A 22,296-nucleotide genomic window follows, 5' to 3' on the forward strand; every position below is an offset into this window, starting at 1 on the left:
ATTTTGTATCCGAGTAAACACGGAGACACTAACAGCTTTGACGGGCTGCCTTCAGGTAATCTTGGGATTCTGGTACAGCTAATAAAAACAGGCAGCGTGGCCTAATGCAGCTGCCCGGCAATAATTAAATAAAAACAGAGCAAAACTGGATTTTCCCGAACAAAAACAATGAGAGAGAAGAGAGAAGAAAGGCGATTATCCAGAGCTCATTGTCTGACTTGGTGGAGTAAAGAGAGAAAGCTGAGGACACAGATTGCAGGCAGGCTTCACAACATCAACTGCTCCGGCACAACAAGCAGGTCAGCTCACACAACAACAACAACTTTATAAAAAAGTGTGTTGGAGCCATCCTGATATCATTTCTCAATTTGGTAAATTTTACTGAGCATCTAACCCGCAGTGTCTGGATTGTGTTTATTGATGAAGTGCGTCTAAATAGAGAGCATGCAAAGTCCACACAGAAAAGGCTGGGACCGAAAAATTGTTGAGAATCATTCAAATAAAATTTTATATATATACATTCATTTGAGATCAAATATTTTTTCATGGTTTACATTGTAAACATGTTATAAAAGTAATGTTATAAAAAGATCATGTTATAAAAAACCACTCTTGAAATATTTAAAAGTACATTCAATAAATATATCTAAATTAGATGGGAGTATTTAATTTTCCATATTTCATTCATATCTGGAAACTATTGTTGCTTTGTTAATTGTGCAGAATATCTTTTCATTAAAACTAAGAAAAAGAGAAGCTGCACAGAGGATTGCGAGAGGCAAAAAGACATTTACATGACAAAAGCTTTTAACACCCTATTTGCTTCATTTTTACGTTAATGTAACATCATTCCAAGTTTACCGTTTTTAAGATGTCAAATTTCAAATATTTGGTAACACATTCAACTTAGATTACATAGTTTCCTACATCTTTGTATTTATATATTGATTTGACTACCGTACACTATTTTAAAAAGGTCTTTTGTCAATTAGTTTAAATTGTATTCCACCTCGTGTGACTGCAGGTGTTAGAAAAACAATAAAATCCCTTTGTTTCTTTCAATGAATCCCATTTCATGCAACACTGAATATGTGATCAAAGTTAAAACAAGAGTGTGTCCAGTTTGGTTTTTCATTTCCTTGCAATGTCTCTTTAAGTCTTGCAGGATGCACAAATAATTGAGCATTTAAACCTCCTAGAATGTTGGATCTAATCCTGCACAAACCTTCAGCATTCATGTATTGATTAAAACAAAGAAAATATCTTTCAACCGAAAAGAAAAAAAATGCAGCAGCAAAACCTTAAAACTGTTTCTTTCTGAATGGAGGAAAACTATCCCGGTGAATGAGCACGGTATAAATACGAGGCAAACGCTGCTCCTCTTGTGTTTAACACCTCAGGAAATGTGCAAAAATGTCAGACGTGAACTCGTCTCCATCATCCATCTAATTTACTTTAATACCCCAGTGGTGGAAAAAAAAAAAAAATCAAACTCCCTCTGCTGCATTTCTAAATATACTCCTAATGTGCGTGTCGGGTTTCTATTTGTTCCTTAGCATCAGAAAAAGGAAGTTAAAAAGGAGGGAAGAAATGCATTGGTGAATGATGTGATTGCACTTCAGGGCCTCTTGAGAGTTTTGGCTTCACCTCCGAGTGACTCGTGTGAGACTGAGGCGCATGTGGCAGAAGCCGCGTGATGTGTGAAAGCAAGTTTATGGAAATTTATGGAAATTAATATTCGCCTCTTTCAAATTGTCATAGTAATGATCGTAAAATGAGCCAAGGAGAAGGATTTCCTCCAGTCCGCCTGCCCACACACGCCGTGTGACACCAGGCTACAACCACTCGGGTTTCAGTGAGACTCCAACAGAAAAGTCGACAATTTCATCAATGAATTCAATTTCCTGGAAATACAAATGCCTTTAATAAAGCGGTGAGCTTTAACCAGGCTTAATAAATGTGTATTTTCAACAATGAGGACGCTGCTCAGGTGAAGCAAATATGTGATTGAATTAAATGAACTCATTCGACTGAAGAAAACCCATTGCAGGAATCATTTATTTTCATTTCATGTCTTTAGGAATACAGTTTCATCTTTCTGGTTCATATACAGGTTCACATTAGACTAAATGGACAGATGCTTCTTTAGTTTTCACATCAGATAACAAGTCTTCACTTTGGAATGGTCATGATCTCCGGGGGTAATGAGATGAAAATGTAAAACTAACAAGAGTCCCAGATCTAATTATTATTGACCTTTAGAACAAAGAGATTAGCCGGGGTCAGGATGTACAGTCTCTCATTGGTCGCTCTGAAGCCCAGGATTGGTTTGTCGGAGTCCAGGCTCGCCACCTGTTGCTTGGCAACCTGTCCTACCTGGCGGCCCTGCTTCCTGTTGAAGAGGACGGTCTCCACCGGCGCCGGCTGCCGGTAGATGAAGGCCCGCCGGAGACACTCGCACAGCGAGGCGTAGGAGAAGTTCGGGGGGCACGTGGCGAACTTCTTGTCCCGTTTGGACGCCTGGACGTAACCTGCATTGAAAGCAGAGAGAGAGAGAGACCGGGGCATGCAGAGTGAATAAGTGATGTCCCAGGAGGACGGTGGCTCTTTCCCAGGGTGCATTTTGCCCGAGGGCTTCGGTGGATCGACACCCTGGAAAAAGCTGTTGTGTAAACGGGGCCTCGCATTTCTTTTTATTTGCATCACATAATTCCATTAAATCCCACTGAAACATGATGTTGTAATACTTAATGAAATAATAGCTTAATAGCTTAATGAAAGTATTGCTTTTATCACAAACGTCCTTAGTCTTGTAATTTTTAAAACTAAATCATTTTGATGAGAGAATACGTGGAGTTTAACAATATTTAATCAAAACACAGTTTCCAAAATGAATAAGATGACATGTTAAAAGGACTGCGTTGTATTTGGCATTATATAAATAAAAATGAATAGAAACCTATTAATATTACAAAATAAGCTATAGTGCAAAATCGCATTGCCTCGTTTATAAAAAGCATCACACCCTGGATCACAGTAAAAACCTCAAAACCAGCCCCTGTTCTAGCTTTTTTATTTCTCGTGAATCCCAAAACATTTAAAATGAACATTCAATAATGTGAGATAAACAGGTTGTTTGACGTGCCTTTGTAAGTCTTGATGTGACTTTAATTCATGTGAGCAGGAGACAAATTTCAGTGGAATTCAGCAGAAGGTGGGTAAGTAAACCAGAGGGAGTTCATTCCTCTCGTCTTCAGCGCCTGCCGCCCAGCGAGACACAGACGGAGCGTCTTTAACCGATATTTCATCCAATTGCAGTGAGAGGAAGTCAGAGAAATTGCTGTAGCTTGACATAAATGACACATTTGTGTAGCCTGTTTTCGCACCCAGACATACGCTCCCGTCAGCCTTTTGCAAGCAGTGGAATTTATTTCCTCCGACATCTTTTTAGTGTTGTTTTGGAGCTCTTCATCATGTCTGACAGCAGTGATTCCCCGCTGTACGGCGGCGGCTTTACGCCGCACTAGATCAAAGAGAGAGAAAAATGGGCTTCTCATACAATTTAAGGGGCTTGAAAGCAAGAAAATAAAGGGGAACTGTCAAAAGTGCAGTGTTATTGTTACTATCCAGTAAAGAGAAAGAACAATATATTCTACTGAAAAGTGTTTTTTTTTTCCTTTTGTGAATCTGTGTGAACAGGAGCTTCTTTGTGGAGATCAGTCACATCCAAGATCAGACACTTCTACTGATCTACAAGCAGAAAAGGCACCAGACCAGTGTCGAGACACGTGGAGGTAGGATGTGATACTTTTAGGGAAGGATTAAAAAAGATTTTTGATAATTACACTGATTTTATGGATTAGATATTTAGAAATTCTGTATTATTTATTTATTTTTTATATATATTAGCCAAGATTGTACAGAATCAAAGCTTAACAAAGTTCGCTTTTTCTGTCATAAAACTAATGTATATGAAAGTTTCACATTAGAATAAATGATGGGAATACATTTTAGTCCACTTAAAGTCCACGATGAAAGGCTTAAAGTGAAGTAAGATTAAATAAACGTGATAAAACATCAATGAGACACAGTCCAGTCCCTGTGTCTTGTTGGGGTAATCTAGGTGAAGAATGGATTTTCTTTGATATTTTTCAAAGCTTAATTTCTTTCTTTCTTTTCAATAGGAACCTCCACTAAACTGTAACTGGCTGCAGTGGTGGGTTTGATTTTCGGTGGCAAACTTTCCCAGTACAAACACAGCAGCCGGAAAATGACTGTACTTGGGTTGGAAAGACACTGTGGCACAAAGATGATTTCTTTTGTCTCTGCTGCACAGAAAACAGTGAACAAACAATAAGGAATTTGTTGATGTAATGCTTGAATGAATAAAATAGAAAACATTGGCTGGTTTCTAATTGTCAAATCTGACGGGTTGGAGAGTCGCATCTGCTTTCTATCACTGATCAGCTACAACAGGTAAGTCGGTGATTCAAATGTTTATCTGGGGATTTAAATGAGGTTTCTCATTGATTTATGAGATAAAGGGATCAACAAACAGCTGCAAAGTGCTTCGCTGACAGAGTGAAAACATAAACCAGTAAATACATTACATATAAAGGTAGGATAATAAAACAACCAAAAAAAAAACCAAAGGCAAATATCACCAAAAGACAAAGATTGTTATTAGTGAGCTTTTATCTGGTTTCTAACTTTTAGAAGATAAATGAGACAACGCAAGTCAGTTAACAAGGTTACATCAGAAAATGGATGGATGGATGGAAATAGAGACAGAGAAATACTGGGAGAGATGACAATGAATGAAAGCGAGAAAGACACATGCCAGATGAATAGAGATATGATAAATATACTATATATGATCAAACCTAATAGAGTACAGCACATGTATACAGGTATGTATATATGTGAAACTTTAACTGTCAGAGAAAAGATTTTTCCTATCAGAACTCCTTCCTCTTCCCCCCTCAAGTAGATCTATTCATGTGAAAAACCATCAACAGAAACAAGATATTTCAGTTCGGTTTCTACAGCAACAGAGCAACTGTCTTTATGCCTGACAAGGCGAACCGCCTGTACGCTGCTATATTTACTGTCTTCCTGATCACACTCACCATATCTCCAGATAACTTGTACCAACACTCCTTTTTTTTAAAACTACCAGTATAAATATGCGCAGTGTTTCTGTGGCCGCGTCTTTTATCGTGAGGTTGGCGAACCCCAGCGATCGCGACTCCACTGCTGCTGGAAAGCAGATTATCTTTCACTCTTGAAATGTGATTAACCACATCCTGCGTGCTGAGATTTCCCATACGACACCGGGGCGTTTCAATAACGCGGAGACGTTCCTCTCTGCTTCAGCTCAACTTTGTCCATCAGGCTAATGAGATTAGCGTGACAGACTATTGTTGCTCGACAGAGCTCTGACCAGCTCGTTCAATACTAACCACTTTGTTGGTATAGAAATTCAATCATTTCTCTTAAATACTTTGTTTGCTGTGAAATTGATTGTCTAATGTTTATTGACATGAATCTGCCTGTTTATACTCTTGCTGTCTTATAGAAGACTAAAACTATTGAGATTATATAAATTCTAAAAGGGGGGGGGGGGGGCTAATTTGAAGCAGTTGTTTCTAACGCACCTTAACGACGCTGCTGGCGATGCTCAGACATGCATCTGCGGAGTCCCTTATCCCCTCGAATCTCATTTCAATTCACTTCAAGTAAGGTGTGAAAATACCACCTGGGATCCAGCTGGATGCTCAAATTGGATGATAGATTCCAAACAGAAAACGGGCAGATTGGGGGGTAAAAAAAACCCTCAAAAGACAAATGAAGATGTCAAAGTAGGAAATTGAAATTTAACTCGTTCCACATGTCGGTCTTTGAGACGAAAAGAGAAAGAAGAGGAGACAAATCAGCTAAAGTGAGAAACTGAAAGCAATTCGACGACAAGCATTGGTGAGAAACGAATCCAACAGACACAACAACAACAAGAAATCACTCCGAGATCGAGTATCAGACCAATTGAAGGTGTTTGCAAGGAGCAGAATATATTTCTTTGTCTTTTCATCCGTTTAAGCTACAGCGATGACAACTGAGTTACGGCGTCAATTTAAATGATCCGTCGTGTATTTATGGTATCGAGCGCGACGCAATACGCAGCAGAGCGACAACGGAGGTAAACAAGGTTGATCATTACAAGAAACAATAATTGAGCTTTAGCCGTCATGATTCATCAAAAATTTAAATCAAGACCGACATCCACTGAGTTCACATGCTGTGACGAGAAACTTCCAACTCGACTCTACACATGAATATTAATACTTCTGATATCAACACAGGTAATTCAGCAAATGATACATTGAGTGGAAAAACAACTTATTGTGCGAGAAATCAATTTACCGGGATTTCTAATTGGGTGGCGTCGTGTTGTTGCCATGAGTAGAAAGAAAGTTGATCGTTTCAAGTGAAAATTATCGTTTTGTTTTTGTTCCAGAAAGTTTTGCATTTCCACAGCAATGTTTTGAAAAGTTCCAAATACTGACAAAAAGATGTGGTTAAGCACGGCAGGCCATGAGTTGTTTCTGCCGTTAAACACAACACACACTGGTAAAGGGAGTTTGAATACAGTAACGTGTTATTTTACAATCGTGTTATTCCCAGCACTGCTCCCCTCACACTCCGGTATCCGTCAGCTGGATTCAGAAGCAGCGGCTCTGGAGGACACTGAAGTTCGCAGACTTCATTATGTGCCTGAGACGCCTTCGGCTTTACGACCTGGTGCACTGCCCCACTCACAGGAGCCATTAAGAAGATTGTGGCCATAAAGGGATACACCTGGTCGCCAACAATACTCACATAAACCCTGACGCTCCAACCGATCATCGATTAGCATTAAGTGGCCTAAAGTGTGCCAAGGACACTTGGCGATAGCAGCAGCAGCAGCAGCCTGGACTGTTGACTCAAGGCAGGCTGGGTTCATGGATACATCCAGGTGAGTCTTGCCATCTGCAGCCACAGCGGGAGCGGCGATTAAACTGATCGAACTGCATTTTACAATCTTAACTGCACACTTTTGTTGAGCAGCTTGAGATTTATGTTCCTGGGAAGCAGTGAAGGTTGTTTTCTGTCGATGTCTGACTAATCCACATCAGGGTTTTGATCTGGGTCACGTCTTTCATCTCTCACCCCCGACACGGCAGTGACATCTCTATTCAAGGATTTTTCTCTTTTCCTTGTTCAAAGTAAACACGAGAGACGGTGCTGCGTTACAATCTCATGAGATCGGCACTTTTATAACGACTTCAACTTCACAACCGACCACCAATCATCACACCGCAGTCGGCGTCGCCTGCAAGTTCCTGCCCTGCACTTTCAATGATTATTCACAAATCCCAAATGCGAGGACCATTTGGTCACATGTGTGTATTGGTGTGTTTCTCTTGTGTGTGGGCACATCATTTTCTGTGCAGCTTCACAAAAGGTGAGCAGATTCCACCTGTGCAGATAATTGGAGAAACCTGAGGTGCACTAGAATAAACCAAGGCAGCAGACACCATATTCCTCTCGCTTTCAACATCTAAACCAAACTGCACTGCGTATTTGTTTGGAGCTTTTTGTGTTCGATTTGACTTGCGATGGTAAAAAAAAAGAAACAAATTCATCCAAAGCACTGGACTCAAAGGTTATACGGTGTGACATAATAGTTTCAAAAGTCAAAGAAAAACCCATTGGGCTCTTACCCAAAGCATTAAACGTGGCAACGTGCTCCCACATGTTGCCAGGTTGGTCGGGACGAGGTTGCCACACCAGAGCGTCCACGTCATGTCGGAGGCAGAGACACGGCATCTGGGACGGGTCGACGTGAACTGTAAACAAGTACTGATTGCTCCCCAGATTCACCTGAAGAGAAGACAGACGAGAGGAACAAACGTTGGTGAGAATCACAGTTTCTGGACTCAATTTGACTGAAAATGACCAGAAATCATCAAGCATGAAGACAGAAACTTTGTGGGCTGATGTGGGATGAGGGAAAAGTTTGGGATTTGGGATCATGAGCAAATATTTGTTACAATGATGAGGAATAAATAACAGACAAAATCCATCCAGATCCTTTATATATTTTTGTATTTTATCCAGATTTAATCCAGCTTATCCAGACTTAGAATGAACTGGTCAAGTTATCCAGTTATCTTTTGTGACCAACAGTAAATCTCTAAATCAGCAGCCCAATAAGTTAAATGGTGGACAAGTAACACAATCATCATCATTATTATAACATAACACATGGATGAAATTAAATATCTGCAAGGAGATTTTTTTGCAGAGTGCAATCATTTAAAAAAAATATTATTTCCCATATAGCCAGACTACAGTGTGAGGTAATCACCACTCTGAGTTGAACTGGGTGATTTGGGTTCTCACAGATCAATCAGGACCTCTATTAGCATTTTAAGGGCTAATCAATTTTCACCAGTTATTGTCTGAGAAAGTGATCGACACATAATAATCACAAGGTGATAACAGGAGAGATTTTCTGTCTGTTTGCATATTCAAATACAATTTCTTTCTAGTTAACTATAATTACTTTTTTTCCCTTCTATTTTCATGCTGAACAGTTGCAACAATTATTGGTGCGTTTCACTGTTGACAAATGTGTGGTTGTTGATATCAATGACTTCATTTTGGAGCAGATCTTGTTAATAAAACCTTGTGTTCATCTGTATGTGATAATTACATTCCCTCATATTCACTTTCCTCTCATCAATGTGCTGATTAATAATTCTGTGTGTGTGGTTTGCTGCTATTCTGGTCGGACTTCATTTGTCTTGGATAGACAAGGATTGTCACTGTGGCGTAATCGTGACTCGGCGGACAACTCGCACCGATCCCTCACTCAGAGTCGACCCGTATCGCGCTGATCCAGCTGCCAAACGCGTCTCAGACGCTGTCAGGCAGCGCCGTCCCTCCTGTCACAATACACATTTGACAAGCATTGAAAAGACTCCACCAACCAGCCTCTGTGTTCTCTCCGCTGACAGTTTTGGCACAATGAAAAGCCACTCAGCGAGCCATCATCCCTCCTCGCTAGAAGTCACTTTCCTGCCACTTGTGCTTCGCGACGAAGAGGCTCGCTCACTCTCTGCGTTTTTGTACGCTCGGTGACGGACAACGGCGCAGTCCAGGTCATGATTTGTTAATCGAAGAAAAACAATGTGTGCTGGGTTAAATGGGCTCCAATCAGAAGTCCATGTGCCAGAGGGAGGATATCACAGCATTGTATGTAATGTCAACTAGTAAACTAGTGAATCGACTCCACTCCTGGTGAACAGTCACTCAGCGAGTGATGGCTCCTTCATTAACATAAAAACCCAGCTTTAGTTCAATTGAGTTGTTTTCATTAGTCCTTTTATTTGTGCACCAATTACAATCATGTGAACGGTTGTGTTTGCTTCTGTAAGCAGCACTGTCAATCACCTCTGATTAAACTGCACTCTTTAACCCCGACTAAGTTTTGAGCGTTAATCTACAAGCAAACTATTCATGAATGCTAAATGATGTTTTACCTGAATATTAACAGTTAGTGAACAGTCCGTCTTCTGTAACGACCCATTTCGGTTTCAGACATGACGGTGGATTCTCACGGTGCCCGTTCAGACGTGCCGTTAACGTGCGTTTCGGGTGAGCCAAAGCAATTTGAGGCGGCCAGTGCGAACAGCACGGGTCGCCGAAAACGCAGGTGGACGCCAGGTGTGATCGGGCCCACAGTCGTGAACGTGTCATCCAATCAGACTTTTCCTCTGTGTTCCGGTGTTGACAGTAGTTCGGTGTGTGGCTGCTTTCACACCGACTTCATTAACAGGGTGCAGTGTCACGTTTCCATGACGACTGGATATGACGACAGGGGAGCGTCACGGTCACATGGTTACAGAGTGGAAATGTTTTGGCCTTGATGCAGCATTGTTGTACGGAACAAATATAGTCGCTCTCCGTGAGGAGTTTTACCAAACATAGCACACACGTCACTAATCTTGTATTGTGCAGACCGCAGTGAATTCATAAAGTCATAAATGTTCCCTATAAATTTGTATTTTGGTTAGACTATGTCTTCACTGTCCAGGGTGTGCAGGCATGATGTACACTGACACATGGGATCGACACACCTGTCCATTGATACAGAAAAATGCTCCCTTACCTTCAACCCATTGATTTTTTTTTAAAGTCTCTCAATTTCAGTAATATCCTCCTTTTATGGATAACAATTATTTAAATAAATAAAAAAGAATAAGAAAAGCAGCCAGCTACTAAGGAAAAAAGCGACCTTGAACATGGTCTGAACCTCAGTTGATCCATGTTGGGAAGAAAAAAAAATAGGAGTTTATGATCAATTTGAAGCGGACGGCACACATAATCAAACTGTTATATACTGGTCCTGAAAGCTCTGTGTTGACCTTGGAGGCTGCAGCTTCATGACGAAACATAAGTACATGTGAACATATATTTTTTTTCAAAATCTTTCAAGTATGTCCTGTGTCTTTGTCATCGTATTCAAATCCAACTGCTGAGGACCATGAAATGTGGCTGTATAGCTCAGAGGCGACGAGCACATAGAATGTTCTTCCATTACGATATTTGAACCTCTATACAGCCGCTATGAGAGGCAGCGTAATGAATACAACAGGAAGTATTCTGAATTGTACTCCATGTTCTGTAGGGAAAGTACACAAATCACTTGTACCTGCACTCACTTTGGAAAAAAAAAAGAAGCTTTTCAGCGAATGCTCTTTTATTTCTATCAGAGATTTGAAAGGCTTTGTCGACAGAGAGAGGAAGTGAGAGGATGGAATTAGGAGGGAAGAAAAAAAAAACCAATGCGTCGGTCTATAGAGGCCAGAGGTGTGCATTAACGGCTGAAATGCCAACTCCGTCACCGTCACAGCTGGCGTCACAGTCCTGTGAGGCAGCTGATCAAACGAGAAAGGAACCGAATAATTGTTTATTTAGGGTGAGTCTTTACTTTTAAAACCGCCTTGTGTATTTTGTCTGGGTGTGAAGAGATCAGCTGCGCCACAGGCCGGTCAATGACGGGACGGAAATTCAATTTTGTTGTTGGCAGGAACAACAGAAAAAAAATCTCAAGTGCAAATTTTAAGCAATCGGCTAACAGATCACTATAAAAACCATCAAGTACTTGAACTATACAGTTTATTAGCTTTTGCTGCAATACTGATGGCTTTGTAGCAATTTAAGCCTAGCTGCAACTAAGAATATTACACCACAGCAATCAACTTACCAAAAAAATACTAATGTAGTAGATAAAGTACAGCAATCTCAGAATGAAAAATTGAGAAATATGTCCAAAGAAAAATCTGTAAAAAAATAAATCCAGTATGAGATGATCCAACAATCCACTGAGGCACGTGATGGGGAGGGGATTCCAAATACATGGTTCTGTTGGAGTCACAGTCTTGATTTCAACACAAAAACCAGCACAGTTTCACTTCGACAGATGATATGAAAAGTGAGCATTCACAAAACCTGCAGAAACCTCTGCTTTGACCGACACCAGAGACCAGAGACGACAACGTGGAGCCACTCAAAGCTTCATGGTCTAATTATCATAAACTGGCTGAGAGCTCAGCCAAAAACAGACATGAAAAGATAAATCTGACAACATTTTGAATAAAGAGAAGCACTTAAAAGATGGCCGACAAGATTGATTTTTTTTTTTTTTTTTTAGGAATAAATGACAGCTGAGGTGGGAATGATCCATTAAGCCATCCGCCGTCTACACCATTTTATCTAAGTCAGGGTCGGGCTGAACTGGAGCCTTTTCTATCAGAGGGCAGGCACATGGGTACATGCTGGACAATCCATTACAGCGCCAACACAGGGAGAAACATATACTGTGACAGTCGCTTATTTCAGACTCACAATCAACCTAACAAGCTTGTTTTGAGGAATTATGGATGGAGTCTGTGTACCTGGAGAAATCCCAACTCAATGACTGAAAACTTTCATTCAACTGTTGACAAGATAAGTTTCTTCTCATTTTTTTGTCCGAGTATGATGCATATTGAGTGAGTGTGCACCAACTATATTATTTGCAGATAAGTAGACGTGTGGGAATTCCCACACGCAATTTTATTTCGTTTAGTTTTTTCCCACTATGGCTACCCCGTGGCTCCGTAGACTTTAGATCATTTCTCTTTGATTTTTGTGCTCCTGTCGCTATAGAATATAGCACTTAGTCCCGTCAATTGATTCAAATTTTTTTCATTTATTTAATTGCATAATGATTGTGAATGAATCGTGAGCACTGCCACATTTTTTTCCACATTTAAAATTCATCCATTTAGGATTAGCAGAGCATGAACAAATGGAAAGAGAAAATGTCACAGTTAAGTCTTTGGCAATATGTAAATTGTGCATGTTGATATCATGATCACATTCAATTTATGCTAAATTTGCAGCCCTCGATTTAATCTAGTACTAAATCAAACTCTTATTCATCTTATTGAATAAGCAGGTGAACGTGATGCTACCTTTATGTGATGATCTTATGCTTACCCAACCTACATCTCTTACGATCAGAGCTTGCAGACAAAAATAATGAGCTCTGAATCTGACTCATTATTCTGCCTTTGCAAGGCAGGAATTTGCAGCCAAATTTTGCAGCTGATAGATGGCCAGCATCTCACTGTTGATTGTGTTTCACAAATAGAAATTAAAAGAACTACCAAAAAAACCCAGCATCATTTTTAATCCCAAAGCTGGAAATCAATTTGTATTAGTGACAGAATCACAAAATGGAAAACAAGTGTGGCTCAATGTCTCAAGACCAAGAAAATCCTAAATCTAATCCACTTTTAATTAACTCAGTTTGTTTGGGTTTTTTTTTTTTTTAAATATGATGTTATAAAGTTACCAAAATCCCATTTTCTAAGGTATGCATTGATCACCAAACTCGCCAGATGTTCTTGTACACGATGACAGAGACCGAGGATGTGACTCACACAACGACTATTCTCCGCCCTTTCAGACAAAACCATCAACAAAAGGTACCAAAACTAAGAGGGCCACAACTCTGAGCCGAGATGTTATGTAAAGGAGGTCGTCGTGAGTTTTTGACGGGCGGGAAGCATTAAAGCAGATACAATGAAGCTGCAGACTAAAGAACAGAGCGGTGAGGCTTCCTGGATGAAACACACACATGTCCACACACACGTGTCGCAAACGGATGTCCTTCAAAAGGCTGATGGAACCGGTAACACTGCAGTCCACCTTATTTCAGCGCAGCAGCTTCGACCGGCTGCTCTATTTGCCGAGTAAATGGAGGGAGAAACATTAAAGGGCTTTTATTCACATTAAGCCCTTCATCACGGCCGGGACAGAGACACAGTGTTGTACACTGAATGCTTATCATTAGCTTTTCATTGCATAATGAAAGGCTTCATTTTTAAAAATGTTGTGATAGTTCTTGTGAAGGGATTTTTTTTCTTCCCCCGTCATAAACACAGATATTATTCTGTGCAAAAGACAGTGAAAGAGGAACATCAGTGAAAGACTTGCATTCACAAATGAAAAGAGCACTCGCATCCGGCTTCATTTCTGATTTTCAAAAACGTTCATTTGTGCTTATTATTAAGAATTTCCCAAGAGGTGAGATGGAAACCTTGACTTTTCGTGGTATGTGCAACACTGACTGGACAATTAAAAATTATTTCCCCCTGAAAAACTCTTTTGCATTGACTGGTCAAAAAATAAGCTCCTATCTGACAAGAATAGAGACAAATGCAGCCGTGATATTGTTTGAACGAAATGAAACAAACCATTACCAGGGCTGGTGGATGAAGTTCAAGTTTCTAAATAATGGACCAATCTGTATGGTTCTGCGACACATGAATATTCAATCAAAGTTGTAGAAACCCACAGAAATTGAACAAAACAAAGCCTGAATCGCCTTCAGACATGGATTAGAAATGGGATCATTCAAACACTGTACCGGTGTAAAAGTGAAACCTTTTGACATGACCTATACAAAATATCGACAAAGATTATAAAAAAAATTGCTATGAGATTCCATTTTGTACTTTGATATTTTGTAAGTGTTAATATCAAACAAAATGCTTTGCTTTAGAGAAGCATGCATACCCAGGTCAAAAGGACATGACGTAACATTATATGGATATGACAAAGAAGTAACAAATGTACATCTATGTATATGTATTTACTGATGCTGCATTTCTGTATGTATGTTACATACATATATCTCTTTCTGGAGATATAGGGGTACATAGTTTGTGTAATTTGTGTTCTACTTAATTCAAGAAACGACAAAAGAAGCATTGGAAAATAAACTTTGATTGATGTTGTTTTTCATACATCCGCACCAACCTTCAACTTGTTTTTCTCGTTGGAACACATATATTCCGTGCGGCATAACTTTTTCACCAGAGGCGAGTTTCCACCGACAGCGGGATACAAGGACACCGGTTTTTCACACGTTCATAAAAGTTAACCTCCCGAATCTCCGAGATGCTCTAAAAAAACTTGCAGAATGATTTAACCAGAGGAAGAATACTGCTTGTTTGATGCACCGAAACAAAGAAGATAAATTGTTCTCCTTTTTTTTTCCTTTTTAGATATTTAATCTATTATTTACAAATCCAAGATCCTCGTCCATTTTAAAAGAAATCAGTCACTGACGGGTTACTTTACAGTGCAAATACTCGAGAAATGACACACTATAGCTGCGCCTAAAAAAAATGCGAGAAGACAAAAAAGAGGTGGAGTGTTTGTTGAAAGGCAGTCGGAACTCACGGACTCTTCACACAAGGCTTCTGCTGGGAATCGAGGCACGCATGAAAGTCTGACCAAACACTGCAGGGGTTTCATTTCAATGCTTTTTTTTTTTTTTTTAAGCTTTTCACCTCTTTGATACAATTTATTCATTCAGTGGATGAATTATATATATTTCTTTTTCGGTATCTCCACACAAGTACAGGCCTTCTCTCCATATAAAAAGAATGACTTGATATGAGCCTCAGCTGTGACCTGCACAACAATGGTGGGGGGGGGGGCCTGGGGACTGGGGACTCGCGAAAGAACGGAATGTAAGAAAAAAAATAATAACGTGGACGTCAGAAAGCAAATATGAGCTCTAGTGCATGACAAGTGATCAGCCCTGTGGCTTTCTAGCCTCCTCTCCAAACCCTCAGACCCTACTTGATGAAAATATTCTCCACATGAGCATTTGTAAAAATAGCTGTCAGCTCCAACGGCCCGGCTTCTTCTGATTCGAATCACGAGGAAGATTGATGAAGTGGGGCTACCTGTTCCTCTTTGCTCGGCCTCTGCGGAGCCCTGCGAACAAGTGGCTTGTTAAAGGGCAACGCCAGCCCTGGCTGGCCGGCTCACGGGGAGCACGGCCGACGGGAAACGTGCCCTCGTGCTCGCAGTGGGAATCAGGTGGGTAACGGTGTATGTGAGCGGACGGAAAAGATTGCAAGAAGTGCGAGAAAACGCCGAAAATTTTATGAACCCTCAGGAGAGGAGGATTGACGAAATCTGTGTGTTTACCAGTGGAAGGGGGAGCCATGTTACTCACCACTTGAGTGGGCTTGAGTGATTCTTCATCAAAGTGTGTGAGGCTGGAGCTGTCGTCTGGAAAGCCATCGCAGTCCTCCAGCTCCTGGGAGTTACAAGGGGGCTTGTCCCTGTCTGGGTTTCCATTCTGGACAAACAAACAAAAAAAACAAGCAAGAAGAGGAAAACATGATGGGCTCTGTGGTTTCACTTGTTTAGCATTTATTAACATGAAAAAGCCACAGAGAGCCTCGAGTGGACCCAGATGATACTAATAAAGAGAACGAGACAGGAAGTGGCCAAAAATGTCGAGAGCGACTGAAAAACAAAAAGGGTAATGATGTGAACACGCCGTCGCGGCAAGAGCTCAGAGCAGCTGAAGTGGAGAGCAAGAAGAGAGGCCCAGGAAGAGGAGGGATGCTGGGAGCTGGAAGGGTCGACGGCAATAAGGAACTTAAGGTCACCAGAAAACATCCTAAGAATAAAAACCCATCATTCAAGTTTTTTGTTTTTTTTTTATTAATCCAATTTTCATACATATACTGCTAACTGACAAGACTTCAAAGTGATCAGGCCACACTTCTGATAAAAAAACATGATGATTGGTCAAGTTTGGAGCAATGTGCTAGATTAAACTTAAACCCAAAATCTAAACAAAAGAAAACAAGCAATATGTTTAATTAAGTAAATCACAAATATTGTTTGCTATTGATCTTTCATAATTTATTTATGTCTCATCAGCCCATGTTCAAATCAAAAGAAACATGCAATATATCGATATATCATTTCAACATTTTATTTCCAGATTTGTGAGATGTTCTTTGTTATGTGACTGACCTGTTGCCATTAAACCAAACTGAATGTTCTTTCAAACGTGTCCTTTCAAATTATGACATAAAATCACGTGATAACCAAACTAAATAAATGAATAAAGGCAGTTAATGTTAATCTGGATGTGGAATGTGTTCCATTTCCCTCTGTCCCTTGGAGAAGGTCAAAAATCTGTGATTGGTCTTATTTTTTCTGGAATTAAACTCAAACGGAGCTTTTTTTGGTGACATTTAATCTACATTTTACACCAACTTTTTGGCAAAGAGCTTGTAAGTATTTCATGATGAGGTAATTACTCATTTGCATTTATTTTTATTTCTATACTTGTGGGGGTATAAAACATGTCTGTAAACTAATAAACTGACCAAACGATGTTGTTCCATGGAAAAGAGCCTTTAGATTTTTAACTGAACTAAACTCTGTAGGCAACATTCACACCCTAATCCACCATTTGAATGAATGAATGTCTATTCCGAACATACAAACAGAACATTGATGTATTTTATGTGGTTTTGTGGCTGTGTTAGGAAATCATTACACAGAAATACAAACAGTACGAGACAACTCTCATAGGATGTTAGTGGGAGAGATACAAGACATTTCTCATTACATGTAGCAGAGTAATTTAAGGGTGAGCCTCACCAGGTCCTCAGAGGTGAGGTGGGTTAGTCTCTCATGGATGAGGGCGGCCTGTTCCTCACTCATCACGTACTCCCCCCTCCTGTCGCCCATCACCAGCTCCGGCCACATGGGTCCCTCGGTCCGCTTCTGCAGGGTCACCTCCAAGCTGGAGACACATTTAAAAAGAAAAAAATAAATAAGAACTATGTCTAGTGTTGTTATATTTAATCGCATACAATCAAATACTATGGAAAACTTGGTCATCTTAATGTTATAACTATTTTTTTATTTGAAAAATATTAAAGTGTTGGTCTTTAGTATTCAAATTGAGAAAGAAATGCACTGAATGGCATTTTTTTTTAGCAAAACATTCTGAAATGATTTGATCAGTTTTACCTTTAAAACTGGTTTTGTGAAATATTAGAGAGAGAAAAATTCCAGCAATCTCTGGATGAACAACTTCAGAAAATCTGTCTTATTAAATAAACTGGAGAACCTTTTGTAGTACTTAAATAAAGATGTATTCATTCAGTAAACATCCAATCAGTAGCAAATTAGAGTATAAAAATGCAGAGATGATGATTGGGGTCAGACAAGGACCACGAAGAGCTTTTTTTTTTTTTTTTCTATAAGAAATTTATCATTTTCCTATAATACATGTTTTTCATAACTCCAGATGTGTTTTTGATTAAACTGACGTACCTTAGCAGAGGAATGATCTCAAAATCATTTTAAATGTGATCTTTATAAAAAAATTTAAATTTCCCATGACAGTGAAGTCAAAACAGAGTCCCTGTACAATTCCTGTGACAATAGATTAAAAGTGTGCATAAGCACTTCTGACCTCTGGTGCAGGTGTGGAGTCTGTATAAAGACTGTTACGTTTGTGTGTACGCTGAGAACCCAATTCTATTTTTGCCGCGTTGCATTAAATCAGGGCAATAATAAGTCCCAATGAGTTCAAGAGAAATTGAATAAATCTGAATAAAATCAGAATACCAACATGCATATTTCTTCCAGGGTGATACATCCTCCACGTCAGTGTGTAACTGTGAGACTCCACACTCACAGTGTGCAGCTCAGTATAATGAAGTGTGGTAAGCCTGGTGCTTTATCATGCATGCCTTCATATATTCTCCACTGCTTGTTACCCCACTGACGAGGGCTGAATTATGACAAACATACCGCCAGCACCACCATGAAGAAAAGATGATCTCCTCAGTAAAATGGCAAAAAACTCGTTTCCATAATTACTTTCATCATTATTCAGTTTGCATGAAAAAATTATCGAGGCAGCAAATCGTTCATAGTTCCATTTATTGTGACTTATCTGTGAATACATCTCAATTAATGAATGTATTATACATGATTCTGACTCTTTCCTAACATCATCATCATCATCATCACTGGTTATGCAATTCAAAGTTACAGATGTCATTCAGAACTTTCAATCAGCCCACATAACAATAAGCTTTTCTTCTTGTCTTGAGTACATAAACTGCACTTTTCTTTTATTCTCTTTAATGATGGTTCCTTCAGAGCCGTCAGTCAGACAACTGAAGACAAATAAGCTAAAACTGAAATGTTGCAGCAGCCACAGGGCGCGTGTGCAGTTTTCACTTTCCTCTGAGTTTGTTGCTGGTTCAATTCCCCATCTTGCACTGTCCACATGTTGGCGCGTTCCCGAACAAGGCAAATGCCAAATTCGTCGTAAATGGAAGTGGAACGCCTCACATGGAAAACCAATGGCAGCCAGCACTCCTGCTGGGTGAATGTGACTAACACTGCAAAACTGAAATCAATATTTCAGTGAACATCGTTTTATTTTCCCTTCTATTGTAAACGTCATTCAGAGGTAAACATATCAATTCAATCACATCTAATGAAAAACGCTCCTGAAATAAAAACTGTCAACCTTGAAAAGTCCAACATGGAGGAGCGACCATCGCTCACGCAGTGCAAGAGAGCTTCAACATGACATCCTGTTCAAGTGTTCCTTCAATCAGAGAACGTTAACAAGGGCCTTCCAGAAACGACTCCCCTATTTGCTGGGTTCTACCACTGCACGTTATGAAACTGGTCTATATTTAGCCACTGATGAGAAGATAGAAGAGAGACACAAAGGGAAGCTTCTTAATTCACATCCGGACGCAGAAAAGCAGGATGGTGCTCGACTGCCCGCCTCTGAAGAGCATTACCCATTGGCATGGAAAAACACGCTCCATACAAACAAAAGGACAACAGTGTCTCTCTCCAGGTATTTACATTGTAAAAGGCCATCCAGATGCTATCTGCATATACGGACAGAGACAAACACAAACTGACCGTATCTCCATCTGAACGGCTTTTTCCCGTTTTTATTTTGCGGGGGAAAAAAAAAAAATCAAACCGAGTACTTTGTTTGGCTGCCATAATGCCCTTATGGAAAAACACAGTCACATCCAGGAGGAAGAAGAGTTTTCTTTGAGATATTCACTACTTTAAAGGGCATTTGTGTGTATACAACACCCAGAGAGCGGAGATGGGAATAAAGGGTCGCTGAAGCTCAGATGTGAATCTGACATATGAGCAAGCATCCGCTCACAGAATGGAAAATAAAGACGTCTCATCTTTAGATATTTTTCACTGAACACACACAAAATCAGCCATTCTCTCTCTCTCTCTCTCTCATGCACAAGGGCCTTTAAGCTCAGCAAGGATCATCAGGGACACCAACAGGCTATGTAACATGTTTTCACACTGAATGGAGCACAGGAGGACTCGCATTGAAGAAGCAGGAAGCGGAGACAGACGCGCATATAAAAAGGTCCGAAAACAGATCGCATGACTCAACTCAAACGGATGAGCTGATCAATTGTTCTGTTGCTTATGAAAACTACCGAGTCCCTTCCGCATCTCTGCACCGTATCGCGGTGACTCACAGGATGTAGTTTTGATTATTAAAGACCAACAACGTGCCGTGTCGTGGCTGCCGAGATAATCCGTGTTTCTCCTCATGAATAAGTCACATGTACATTTGGGTGTCGATTACAGGGTACAAAAGAGACAAAGAGAGGCTCCTCGTTCACAACCGCGCTCGTCGGTTCTGTTCCGTATGTGAATAGCATCACTCATGAATACAAACATGTTTACCTGGTAAAACGTGCAAGCCACGTCTTAAAAGAAAAAAGATGAAAACCTTGAAAAGGCAACTGAAACAAACTAAAGCTTAGTTTAAGTCTTTCAAACAACAACATGCGATACAATTGTAGAGGCCGTGTAACCCCCCCTCACACCCCAAGACTGATACATACATTTATTTGACTTATTTCTCCTACATATTCACAAGAGTATGTTATGTTCTAAACATTTGCAATGGGGTTGGTTTTTTTCCTGAATGAAGTATTACCAAATGTTTGTCATGATACTGATCATTCACCTGAGTTTCAGTTGTGTCGCTCCTTGCAGTGCAGCATCACCTCATGTAGAGAAGAACTCGGTTTGATACCAAACCTTTCATTGTCTGGTTTCTATGCACGCATGTTTTTTTAATGTCGTTCCATTTCAGTTGTTCATCTGATCCTATTATGCTTCATTACAAAGAGCCGTGTTTATTGTCTTGGATTCAACTCTTAACAAACTCTTAACTTGGATTCAACTCTTAACAGACTCTTTATTTTTTTTATTGACCAATGTTATCCCCAGTCAAGGTCATCACTCCTCATCCTCGGACGAAAACCTTTCTCCGAGACATTCCCCCGCCAGTTCCTCTGTGAGCCTTATTGAAGCCGTTTGTCAAGGCGCTGTTTTCCTACTGGTGTTGATTTGATAAGCAGGAAGTCCTGAATCGCTCTGGGTCTGGCTCATTACTGGGAGCACTTTGCCTTGAGAGATCATCATAGGAGCTGCTGAGACCGACACGCAACCACACATAGGCTGCCGGTCAATGTAAAAAAAAAAATTAAAAAAAAATCCCACATAGTGTGATACAACAAGGAAATCATGGCTATATTTAGTCCCAAAACAGGGCTGGATGCTTTCTTTTGGGGGAAAAAGATGTGCTTTTTGATCATTTTCACTGATTTTTTTACTTTTCCCTTTTATACTAAGATCTTTTCAAGGTTGAATGTCTTATCAAATGTCAGGCTACATTAGATTTTAAGAATGTATCTACAAAACACGGAATTCAATGTTGGAACATCAAATCAAGAGTTATTGAGACCGAAATACACTTATTTGTCATAACAGTAGAAAACAAATGCTAATCAATGTATTTTGTATTTTTGTCAGAACTGAATACTGGTAAACATTTCCAGCCTATTCGGTGGCTGCATTGTGGACTTGCTGGTTGTGATTCTGACTTGACACATCAATTGTTTTACTGCTAGGATGACTGAATTTCTTTAGATTTTATGGCTGCAGGGATGTCAAAATAAAATGTGCAATAAGTGAGCACCTCTGCTCCTTATTCAAAGATAACTTTACCTTTCAATAACTCAACATTGCTGAGTTTTGAAGAGTACGTTTGCTATAAATGTAAGACACACTGGTAAACCTGTAAAACTAACTAAGAGTAACAAAGGTGTAAATGGATGACAGCTTTCCAATGTTTTATATTTCTTAAAGGATTTCAGTAGTAAGTAATTGAGAATATTCAGATAATGTGAGCTCTACACAGAATTCATGTGACATCTGTGCTTCTTACTGCAGGAGAACAAACAAAAGGAGTCTGCAGGTTCAACATGTCGCTGAGAGGTAACGATTTCCTGCTTCAATCACTCAAAAGCACTATTGAAAACAAACGGAAACAGCACACCACGTAATAGTTCAGCTAAAACAAAGAAAGAGGACCATATTACATGATTCCTGTAAGTGCTGCTGGCATCATTAAGAATTGATTTTGAAGTTATTTTATTGGTTTAGAAGCCTAAAATGGCCCTGGCTGTTTCTATGAATGGATGATTCTATATCCCACCCATGGTCACTACAGTTCCTCTTCATCTTTTTATTTTTTTTTAATGTATTGTAAAAGTATTGATGAGGCAGCTTTGTGATGGCTTTTAGTGTGCTTGTTTTTCTCAATCGTACTTAAATAAATGTGCTCATTTTGGAATAGAGGTTTTGTCGACTTGATCACTGTAAGAGGACCCATGTTTGGCTCCAGGCGCAAGACTTTCTGAGAGGAGTTTGCATGTTCTTCTCCTCTGCATGGGTTTTCTCTGGATACTCCAGCTTGGACTGACTTGAAGTCCTCCCCCA

General features: G+C 39.9%; 1 protein-coding gene across 1 annotated transcript in view; it reads right to left on the reverse strand.

The window, feature by feature from the left end:
* Positions 1-2,084: 2,084 nt before the first annotated feature.
* The window catches only part of nudcd1 (NudC domain containing 1), a 33,680-nt gene continuing 13,468 nt past the window's right edge, over positions 2,085-22,296 (reverse strand). Inside the window, exons 7-10 of the mRNA XM_080516329.1 lie at positions 17,080-17,224; positions 15,629-15,754; positions 7,761-7,920; positions 2,085-2,531 (exon numbers count right to left, since the gene is read on the reverse strand). Of these exons, the coding sequence (XP_080372455.1) occupies positions 2,242-2,531; positions 7,761-7,920; positions 15,629-15,754; positions 17,080-17,224 (721 nt within the window). The 3' untranslated portion in view covers positions 2,085-2,241. The remainder of the gene's footprint in view (positions 2,532-7,760; positions 7,921-15,628; positions 15,755-17,079; positions 17,225-22,296) is intronic.

Source organism: Blennius ocellaris, assembly GCF_963422515.1.
Source record: "Blennius ocellaris genome assembly, chromosome: 20".
NCBI classification, from domain to species: domain Eukaryota; kingdom Metazoa; phylum Chordata; class Actinopteri; order Blenniiformes; family Blenniidae; genus Blennius; species Blennius ocellaris.